The sequence below is a fragment of the Odocoileus virginianus genome, chromosome 3 (genome assembly GCF_023699985.2).
Source record: "Odocoileus virginianus isolate 20LAN1187 ecotype Illinois chromosome 3, Ovbor_1.2, whole genome shotgun sequence".
Classification (NCBI taxonomy): Eukaryota; Metazoa; Chordata; class Mammalia; order Artiodactyla; family Cervidae; genus Odocoileus; species Odocoileus virginianus.
In genome coordinates, this window is record NC_069676.1 from 7,874,475 (window position 1) to 7,885,803 (window position 11,329).

General features: G+C 42.5%; 1 protein-coding gene and 1 pseudogene across 1 annotated transcript; both read right to left on the bottom strand.

Annotated features, from left to right (window-relative positions):
- Positions 1–1,433: 1,433 nt before the first annotated feature.
- Positions 1,434–3,643, bottom strand: LOC139032643 (serine/threonine-protein kinase 4-like). The gene is given in 5 exon segments (XM_070460181.1): positions 1,434–2,207; positions 2,210–2,857; positions 2,938–3,301; positions 3,304–3,380; positions 3,631–3,643. Coding segments are annotated over 5 exon segments (1,548 nt in total). The 3' UTR covers positions 1,434–1,761.
- A 249-nt stretch (positions 3,644–3,892) lies between these two features.
- Positions 3,893–4,909, bottom strand: LOC139032049 (olfactory receptor-like protein OLF4; annotated as a pseudogene).
- Between the last annotated feature and the right edge of the window lie 6,420 nt (positions 4,910–11,329).

Consider the following 11,329-nt stretch of genomic DNA (forward strand, 5'->3'; position numbering starts at 1 on the left):
CCAAGCCCTGCAGACCAACAATGGCCTCTTGCATTTTCAATAACTTGCTGTCATTGCAAAGAACAGAATCTGGTCAAAGAGGAACATCCCTGACTCTCCACTGATTCCCAGGTTTGGGCAGCAAGAGCAATTATGGGGTCAAATTATAGTATCCTTAGGTGCAACCCAGTCACGGCTCCCCTATCTGAGGGGAAGAGATTCTAAAAAATAAGAAGGCAGTTGCCTTTCCCAACTGTCTGCTCTCAGCCATGTGACTAAGTGACACGTGGCCTAGAGCCAAAGCCGCAGAGGGATGGCTCGATGCTGTCTGTTGCAAAACCCTCTGACCTGCTTTAGGCTCTGCGTCTGCCTGTGTGATGCTCATGTGCTACCCGGCAGATGCCGCAGAGCTTGTGGGATGGCTGAAACAGAATGATCTTGGCTCCCCGGGGGACTCTCTTCACAGCCAGTTGCCTACTGAAGAGAAAAGCCGGGCAAGTTCCTATTAGCAGGGTTCCCTGGAACTTTACCAAAATGCACACGAGCGCCTTCCTTCAGATAAGGGGCTGCTTGGTCCAGTGAAGCAGGAGTGAGGGGCCCCACCATCCAGTCCCAGTGCTTCCTTTCATTTGCTTTGTGATTTGGGCCATGTCACTTACCTGCTCTGGGCCGCCCAGATGATGTCTACATGGTCCCTTCCAGCTTCGGCATCCTACATATCTGGGTTGAGTCTCCTGGAGGACAAATCTTAAGTCTGATATTCATTTACCCTTTCCAGACCCCAAGCAGTAAAATGAAAAAAGAAAACAGTCACATGTTTGAATGTGGGTCACAAAAGCAATGCCCCTTCCCCTGTCTGTAAGGAACGTGGAGCAAAATGCCACGGGTGTCATCTTCACGTGAATGATGAGAACTTGGAGAGCCTTTTCCCCTTTCGTGGACTGAACGCAGCCCCACTTTGCCGGGAGTTCTGGGTAGGCCTGTGCCCTTGCTTGGATCACGTCTCCTCTTAAGGCACTGGGCAGTGTCTGTACTGTGACTCTAGGCAGTTGGGAGAGCGGAGGTGGATGAAGGGTGTTGAAACTGCAAAGGCCAAGCTTGCAAGGAGGACGCCAGGCTTCTCCTGGGACTCAGAAAGCCAATGCAAATTGTCTTTCCCAGGACACCACCAATAGCTGTGGAAGCCAGGGGTGGCCCGCGTTAAGGCTGAAAGCGTGGAGAAGGGACTGAGCCCGACCTCGTCTGTCAGCAACAGCCCAGCTAGAGGGTGAGGCCGGCTCCATGGGGTGAAGGACCCCCCGCAGCCTCCCGGTGTCCTCTGCCCTCATGTTCCACAGTACCCTCATCTTACAGAAAAGAGGCAACTGTTTTAAAACTGTACCTGTACAGAGATGCCACCACACCACGTGGGGGATCTAGTTATAATTTATATATATATGTGCATATTTATATATATTTTTTTAAAAAAGTCTTCCAGAAAGAACCATTGAAAGCTACTGGGAGAAGAAAAACAAAGAGACCGCGTGACACTTTCCCAGCGCTCACTCGACGAGGAGTCTCTGGTTCTGGGGTGGGAAAGTCTGAGGTTCAAAGCGCCCACATGAGTCCTGGGAAATGATATATACCTGTCCAGTTCAAATACACATGGCGGGGCGGTGTGCCGACTGGCTCCGCAGCCCTGGCCGCTGGCGCACTTTCTTGCTTCCTGAGTTCACAGAGGGGGCTCTGGAGAGACGAGGGAGGCGAGCGGGAGTTCACTGGTGGCCTGGGGCCAGGCCGCCCTCAGAAGTTCTGCTGCCGCCGCTTCTTGACCTCAATGGCGTCCAGGATGGGCTGCCGCTTCGACTGGTACTTCTGCCGGATCTCCTCAATCTCCTGCTCCATCATGGGGTCCAGGGCTAGGAGCCTCTTCTGAAGGTCTTCCACCGTCCAACTCTTCAGGAATTCATAGTCTCCATCCTGGGGAACTTTCCAATCTGAAGAGTTCTGCAGTGGGCCAGGGACACTCTTGCCGAAGCTGTTGATCTGATTTTCCTTTTCTTTTTGTTCAAAGTATTCAAGGAACGACGGTCTGGCAGGCTGCATGGTCTCATCCCTTCTTTTCATCATGCCTTCCTCTTCCTCGTCCTCCGTGTTGATCACCATGGTGCCCAGCTGGGATGGCAAGGTGTCATCGTGCTCGATCATCGTATTGGCCCCGTCACCCATGCTGTTGGTTACGCAGACGGCCCTGCCGCTTGGACCATTGTGCCAGAATCTAGCTCGTCCTCCTCCGAGTTTTCATCCTCATCCTGGTCCACCTCCTGCTGCTGGGCCTCCTGGCGTTTCAGCTTCACATCCATGGCTTCGTTGATCAAGTCCCGCAGTATGGACACTCCCTTGGCACTCTTGACAAACGGGTGCTGGAGGAGTTGAGTGGCTGTGGCTCTCTGCTCAGGGCTCTTGACCAGACACTGCTTCACAAAATCCGTGAAGCTATCTGACCACAGTTCCAGCTTTCGGAATGTGGGGGGTGGGTTGGTAGGAATCATGAAGATGGCCCTCATTGGATGGATATCAGCATATGGAGGCTTTCCTTCAGCCGTTTCTATGGCTGTTATTCCCAATGACCAGATGTCCGCTACACAGTTGTATCCAGTTTCCTGGATCACTTCTGGAGCCATCCAAAAAGGTGTTCCTATCACTGTATTTTGCTTGGCCATGGTATCTGTAAGTTGACCTGCTACCCCAAAATCTGCAAGTTTTGCATGACCTTCTGTATTGAGCAAAATATTTCCGGCTTTGATATCTTGGTGTATTTTTCTCATAAAATGAAGATATTCCAGTCCCTTAAGTGTTGACTGTAATATTGTAGCTATTTCATCTTCTGTTAACATTGCTATGCTGACCACTCCCAAAGTTATATTTCCAGGCCAGATCTCTCCCCAAAAATCAGATTTATACATCTTCCCACACCACACTTCCAGCTGAATACCATTTTATTTCGTAATCGAATGATATCAGATACAGAACCAGCCCCACAGTACTCCATCACGATCCACAAGTCTGTGTTCTTAAAGTAACTGCCATAATATTTGACTACATGAGGGCTGTCACATTGCTGCATGATAGAGATTTCTTTGATTATATCCTGCAGGTCTGATTCCACAGGAACTTGCTTAATAGCAACAATCTGACCAGTCTCTTTATGGATAGCTTTGTACACACTGCCATAGGACCCTTCTCCAAGTTTCTCTGAGACATCAAACACTTCTGGTTGTTTAGTTAAACTATCTTCATCCAACTTTTTCAGCTGCCGCCACGGCGGGTTCCTAAGCTGCACCGTCTCCATGGCGCTGCCGGCGGCCACCCAGACCCGTTCACTGCTCCATCCTCCCCTGGGACCTCCTCTTCATGATACTCTTTAATAAAGTGAAAGACACATTAACTGAGGTGATATTTGTCATTTGAGAAGAAATTGTTCTTATTAAATACAAGCAGTTACCTGAGATAAATGGGAATTTCCAATTTTCTCATATCAAAGATTGGGGACAAAGTAGGAAAAACAGGAAGGAAGAAAAAGAAGATAAGTTGTTAGATATTTGAGAGCAAAGAGAGCTTAATAAAATGAGTAAGTAAATTGTATGTATTAGTTGCTCAGTTGTGTCTGACTCTCTGGACCCATGGCCCACCAGGCTCCTCTATCCATGGGCTTTTCCAGGTAATAATACTGGAGTGGGTAACCATTCCCTTCTGCAGGGGATCATCCCTACCCAAGAATCAAACCCGGGTCTCCAGCATTGCAGGCAGATTCTTTACCGTCTGAGCCACCCGGGTATCCCAAGTAAATTGTATAGCTTAGTTGAAAACATGAAAACTCCAGGAAATAAATAAAAGCCAGTTATATGTCCACAATGTGACTAAAGAATCACAACTACTGACAGTGAGGCCTTGAGTCTTGCAATCATGAGCACTTTTCTAGACCCAAAATAATTGACCTTTTTAGACCTGCCATCACAAAGAATCTTTTCAGAGCTTTCCTTATGTCTTTGTTCCTCAGACTGTAGATGAAGGGGTTCAGCATGGGTGTGACCACAGTGTACATCACTGAAGCTATTTCACTTGAGTGTGAGCTGTGGGTAGTAGCAGAGCTAAGGTACACCCCTAGACTTGTGCAAAAAAATAAAGAGACAACTGAGAGGTGAGATGCACAGGTGGAAAATGCTTTATACTTCCCCCGAGATGATGATATTCCACTTATAGAGGAAACTATCTTAGAGTAAGAGTAAAGAATTCCAGACAGGAGACCACCACCCAGCAGTACAACTGAAAAATACATCACCATGTTATTAAGAAAGGTGTCAGAACAGGCAAGTTGAATCACCTGATTGATTTCACAAAAATAATGGGGGATTTCTACATTTGTGCAAAAAGAAAGCTGCAACACCATTAAACTTTGCAACAAGGAATCCAGGATACTGATGATCCAGGACACGAGAACCAGCAGTCCACAGAACAGGGGGTTCATGATGACTGTGTAGTGCAGGGGGTGGCAAATGGCCACAAAACGGTCATAGGCCATCACAGCAAGGAGAAAGATGTCCAGTACTGCAGAAAATATGAAAAAATAAATCTGTGTAATACAACCTTCATAAGTGATAACTTGGCTCTGGGTCTGGATGTTCCACAGCATCTTTGGGATGGTGGTGGAGGTGAAGCAGATGTCTACAAATGACAGGTTGGAAAGGAAGAAGTACATGGGGGTGTGGAGTCGGGGGTCTGAGCTGACGGCCAGGATGATGAACAGGTTTCCAAACACAGTGATCAGGTACATGGACACGAAAAGCCCAAATATGAGGGGCTGAAACTCTGGTTCCTCCGAAAATCCCAGAAGAAAAAATTTGGAAATGTGTGTATTATTATCCAGCTCCATGTGTTCAAGGTCACTTGCAGGAAAGAAGGAAATAATATTAATATTCACACAAACTTGCATTATTTATACATTTGAAATACTACAAGTTATATTTTACAGTCACAAAATTAATTTTAATAGGTTGTGTATGGATCTGGTTCTTTAGTGGATTCCTCTGGCACTTGTGACAAGGAATTTTTGTTACAATTAGCTTTTTTTTCCACAAAGGTCATGTATTCTATGATTTTAATAAGGGATTTTTCATGAATTTCTGTTGTTAGTTTCATTCATACCATGTATTAGTTACTGTTGAGACTATAAGCTATGGTGATGAAGAGCAAAAATTTCTATAATTCAATGATAGAAAAAATATATAAGCAAATAATAAAATCATATAATACTTCAAATGGGGACAAGTGGTTTCAAGAAATGTAAAGCAGATATAAAGAAAAGAGTGAATAGTGCATTGTTTTCCATGGGTACTTAGGCAAGACCTGAAAACAAGGTGACATTTGAACAATGACTTCATGTAAGAGAGGAAGGGAGATGAAGAACTGTGGTGGAAGTGTGTGCCTGGCAGAAGGAATGGTCAGGACTCAAATAAATAAAATCAGAAATGAAAGAGGAGATGTTATAACTGATACCAGAGAAATACAAAGGTTTACAAAAGACTGTTAGAAATAGTTATATGCCAACAAATTGGAAAACCTAGAGAAAGTATTAATTTCTTGAAAAAACATGGACTATATAGTCCATGGAATTCTCCAGACCAAAATACTGGAGTAGATAGCCCTTCCTTCTCCAGGGGATCTTCCCAACCCAGGGATCTAAACCAGGTCTCCCACATTGCAGGTGGATTCTTTGCCAGGTAAGCTACAAGGGAAGCCCTGAAAAACACAACTACTAAGACTAAATCATTATGAAATAGAAAATGTGAAGAGACCAGTTACTAGAGGGAACTGGTCATCACTTTTTACTTTCATCTACTTGTTTATCTTATATCTGGAAGTTTGGATCTTTGGACAACTTTTTTCTATTTTCCTTGACCTCAACCCTCTGCTTCTGATATCCACAAGTCTGTTTTCTTTCTCTGTGACTTTTTTTTTGTTGTTGCTTTTGGTTTTTAAGAATTCACACATAAGTGAGATCATGTAATATCTGACTTTTCTGTTTGACTTCTTTCACTTAGCAACATGGCCTCTTTATGTTGCCATAAGTTATAGGACTTTCTAATTTCTTTTTACAGCTAAGTGGTATTCCATTGTATACATTCACCTCACTTTCTTCATCCATTCATCTATTCATGCACACTGAGGTTGTTTCCATGTTCTGGCTTGTAAACTAGGCTGTTATATATTAATTACAAACTATCAAAAATAAAATAATCATAACTGTTTTTACAATTGTATCAGAAAGAATAAAATACCTGGGAATAATGAGGGAGGCATAAGACCCGTACACTGGAAAGTATTAGACATTGACGAAAGAAACTGAAGAAGACACAAATATATAGAAAGATATACTCTGCTAATAATTGAAAGAATTATTATTGTTAAGATTTCCATACTCCTCTAAGCAACCTACAGATTCAGTCCATCAATGATGGGATGGGTGATGATCAATAAAGAAAATATACCTTTTTAATTTAACCATGAAAATTAATAAAATATTGCTACTTGTGATAGCATGGATGGATCTCGAGTGTTTTAGTGAAAGTGTCAGTCACTTATTCATGTCCAGCTCTTTGTGACTCTGTTGACTGTAGCCCACCAGGCTCCTCTGTCCATGGAATTCTCCAGGCAAGAATACTGGAATGGGTTGCCATTCCTTCTCCAGGGGATTCTCTTGACCCAGGGATCAAATCCAGGTCTCCTCCATTGTAGGCAGATTCTTTACTGTCTGAGCCACAAAGGAAGTCCATGAGTGTCTTCAGCTAATTGAAATAAGTTAGACAGAAAAATACAAATATAGTAATAGCTCATGTGAATTCTAAAACAACAACAATGATAAATCCTGACTGAAAAAATAATGAGCTCACATAAAAAGAGAAAATTTGAATGTTGCCAGAGATGGAAGGTGAGTAATATGGGTAAAGGAAGTCAAGGGGTGCAAACTTCCAGTTATACAAAGTAAGTCTTTGGGATGGAAAGTACAGCATAGAGACTATACTTATTTTAATGTTTAAGTGATTTTAATGATAAATTCCCTTTACCATTTTGACTTCCTTTATTGATGGAGAAGGGAATGGCAAACCACATCAGTATTCCTGCCTTGAGAATCCCATGAATAGTATGAAAAGGCCAAAAGATGGGACACAAAAAGATGAACTCCCCAGGTCAGTAGGTGCCCAATATGCTACTGGAGATCAATGGAGAAATAACTTCAGAAAGAATAAACAGATGGAGCCAAAGCAAAAAGAACACCCAGTTGTGGATGCAACTGGTGATGGAAGCAAGGTCCAATGCTGTAAACAGCAAAGTTGCACAGGAACCTGGAATGTTAGGTCCATGAATCAAGGTAAACTGGAAGTCAAACAGGAGATGGCAAGAGTGAATGTTGACATTTTAGGAATCAGTGAATTAAAATGGACTGGAATGGGTAAATTTAACTCAGATGACCATTGCATCTACTACCGTGGGCAAGAATCCCTTAGAAGAAATGTAGTAGTCATCATAGTCAACAAAAGAGTCTGAAATGCAGTACTTGGGTGCAATCTCAAAAACGACAGAATGATTTCTGTTAGTTTCCAACGCAAACCATTCAATATCACCGTTATCCAAGGCTATGCCCTGACCAGTATTGCTGAAGAAGCTGAAGTTGAACAGTTTTATGAAGACCTACAAGACCTTCTAGAACTAACACCCCAAAATGATGTCCTTTTCATTATAGGGGACTGGAATGCAAAGGTAGGAAATCAAGAAACTCCTGGAGTAACAGGCAAATTTGACCTTAGAGTACAGAATGAAGCAGGACAAAGCTAATAGGTTTTGTCAAGAGAACACACTGGTCATAGCAAACACCCTCTTTCAACAACACAAGAGAAGACTCTATACATGGACATCACCAGATGGCCAACGCTGAAATCAGATCGATTATATTCTTTGCAACCAAAGATGGAGAAGCTCTATACAGTAAGCAAAAACAAGACTGGATGCTGATTGTGGCTCAGATCATGAACTCCTTATTGCAAATTCAAATTTAAATTGAAGAAAGTAGGGAAAACCACTAGACCATTCAGGTGTGACCTAAATCAAATCCATAACGATTATACAGTGGAAGTCAGAAATAGATTCAAGGGACTAGATCTGATAGACAGAGTGCCTGATGAACTATGGACAGAGGTTCATGACATTGTACAGGAGACAGGGAGCAAGACTATCCCCAAGAAAAAGAAATACAAAAAAGCAAAATGGCTGTCTGAGGAGGCCTTACAAATAGTTGTGAAAAGAAGAGAAGCAAAAGCAAAGGAGAAAAGGAAAGATATGCTCATTTGAATGTAGAGTTCCAAAGAATAGCAAGGAGAGATAAGAAAGCCTTCTTCAGTGATTAATGCAAATGAATAGAGGAAAACAATAGAATGGGAAAGACTAGAGATCTCTTCAAGAAAATTAGAGACATCAAGGTAACATTTCATGCAAATATGGGCTTAATAAAGGACAGAAATGGTATGGACCTAACAGAAGCAGAAGATCTTAAGAAGAGGTGGCAAGAATACACAGAAGAACTGTACAAACAAGATCTTCAAGACCCAGATAATCACGATGGTATGATCAGTCACCTAGAGCCTGACATCCTGGAATGTGAAGTCAAGTGGGCCTTAGGAAGCATCACTATGAAAAAAGCTAGTGGAGGTGATGGCATTCCAGTTGAGCTATTTCAAATCCTAAATGATGATGCTGTGAAAGTGTTGCACTCAATATGCCAGCACTTTGGGAAAACTCAGCAGTGGCCACAGGACTGGAAAAGGTCAGCTTTCATTCCAATCCCTAAGAAAGGCAATCCCAAAGAATGCTCAAACTACTGCACGATTGCACTCATCTTACACACTAGTAAAGTAATGCTCAAAATTCTACAAGCCAGTCTTCAACAGTACAGGAACCATGAATTCCAGATGTTCAAGCTGGATTTAGAAAAGGCAGAAGAACCAGAGATCAAATTGGCAACATCCACTGGATCATCGAAAAAGCAAGAGAGTTCCAGAAAAACATCTATTTCTGCTTTATTGACTATGCCAAAGCCTTTGACTGTGAGGATCACAATAAACTGTGGAAAACTTGGAAAGAGATGGGAATACCAGACCACCTGACCTGCCTCTTGAGAAATCTGTATTCAGGTCAAGAAGCAACAGTTAGAACTGGACATGGAACTATAGACTAGTTCCAAATATTGAAAGGAGTACATGAAGGCTGTATATTGTCACCATGCTTATTTAACTTATATGCAGAGTACATCATGAGAAACGCTTGGCTGGAGGAAACACAAGCTGGAATCAAGTTTGCCAGGAGAAATATCAATAATCTCAGATATGCAGATGATGACACTACCCTAATGGCAGAAAGTGAAGAACTAAAGAGCCTCTTGAGGGAAGTGAATGAGGAGAGTGAAAAAGTTGGCTTAAAGCTCAACATTCAGAAAACTAAGATCATGGCATCTGGTCCCATCACTTCATGGCAAATAGATGGAGAAACAGTGGAAATAGTGGCTGACTTTATTTTTGGGGATCCAAAATCACTCTAGATGGTGACTGCAGCCATGAAATTAAAAGACACTTTCTCCTTGGGAGAAAAGTTATGACCAACCTAGACAGTATATTAAAAAGCAGAGACATTACTTTGCCAACAAAGGTCCATCTAGTTAAGGCTACAGTTTTTCCAGTAGTCATGTATGGCTGTGAGAGTTGGACTATAAAGAAGGTTGAGCCCAGAAGAATTGATGCTTTTGAACTGTGGTGTTGGAGAAGACTCTTGAGAGTCCCTTGGACTTCAAGGAGATCCAATCAGTCCTAAAGGAAATCAGTCCTGAATATTCATCATTGGAAGCAGTGATGTTGAAGCTGAAACTCCAGTACATTGGCCACCTGATGGGAAGAGCTGACTCATTTGTAAAGACCCTGCTGCTGGGACAGATTGAAGGCGGGAGGAGAAGGGTCGACAGAGGATGAGATGGTTGGATGGCATCACTGACTCAATGGACATGAGTTTGAGTAATCTCCGAGAGTTGGTGATGGACAGGGAGGCCTGGCGTACTGTAGTCCATGGGGTCACAAAGAGTTGAACACGACTGAGTGACTGAACTGAACTGAATTTTAATGATGTATAGTTGCTTTACAATGTTGTGTTAGTTTCATGTGTACGAACAACATGAGAGAAGATACTGTGAAATAGATGTCTCGTAAACTGCTGTTGTACCTACTTTGAGTTCGATCTTTTTAATGAATGCAGAGCATGCTCAAATACATCCCAACTTAGAGATTTGAAGAACACTCTTAGTTTGCTTCATGGTTCTCCACATGTAATACTATACTTTCTTGCTCCCCTGAAGCACAAATCTCACATATGTTTTCATTTTACTGGAACCATGTTACTTATCTCACTCATTTTACAGTGTCATCAGACTGGACCTTCATTCTCATCACTTAATTGTCAAACAGACACATCCTAGTTAACATAGTAAAGAAATCAAATATTCATTATTAGTGAACCAAGAATACAGACACATCTTTGGGCTAGGCTGATCAGGCTCTCAAGTGACTTCAGGTAAAAGATTTCAGGTCTCATTTTCTCTGAACCCTTCCTGGAGTACCTCCTCTGCTTTTCAAACTTACCTGCATGGGGTCTCTGAGAGGGAGTTCTCTTATGGAAGTCTGAACTGCTCCTTGAATTGTTGATGATGAGGGCTGAAGCGCTGTCACCATATAAGGAGCAGAGAGTACTAAAGCATTGAACCTTGATCCAGGCTTAGACTCCAAAAGTATCTGTCATGTCCTATCCAGTGCTGGGATGCAAACACTAAGGGACTGCAGCAGGGGAGATATTAATTGCTCTCTATACCTGCTCCTTAGGCTGATTTTCTTCCTGCTATTCCCATAGCTAAGTACATGATTTCCCTCCAGGCCTCTGGAATAAACAGAAAGTCAATTTTCCCTAATGATTCTTTGATCCCAAGAGATCATATTAGAAGTCAAGTGAATATAGTCTTTGATACTTCTTGTCCTTGATCTTGCCTATTTTTCAGAGGTCTAACATCGACCACCTTATCCCAACCTTGAATTAATTCTTTCTTCAAGGTCTGATTCTAAGGAATTTCTCAAGATTAGGTCTCTTTTATTCTTCAAAGATTGCTTTGTGGTGGGTACACAGCCTTGCTGACCTCAGAAAATTCCCCTCTTCAGCAAAGAGAACAGAAATGAAATTTGGGCACCACAATCCCTGGCTTCTTGAAACACTTGTCAAAAAACTA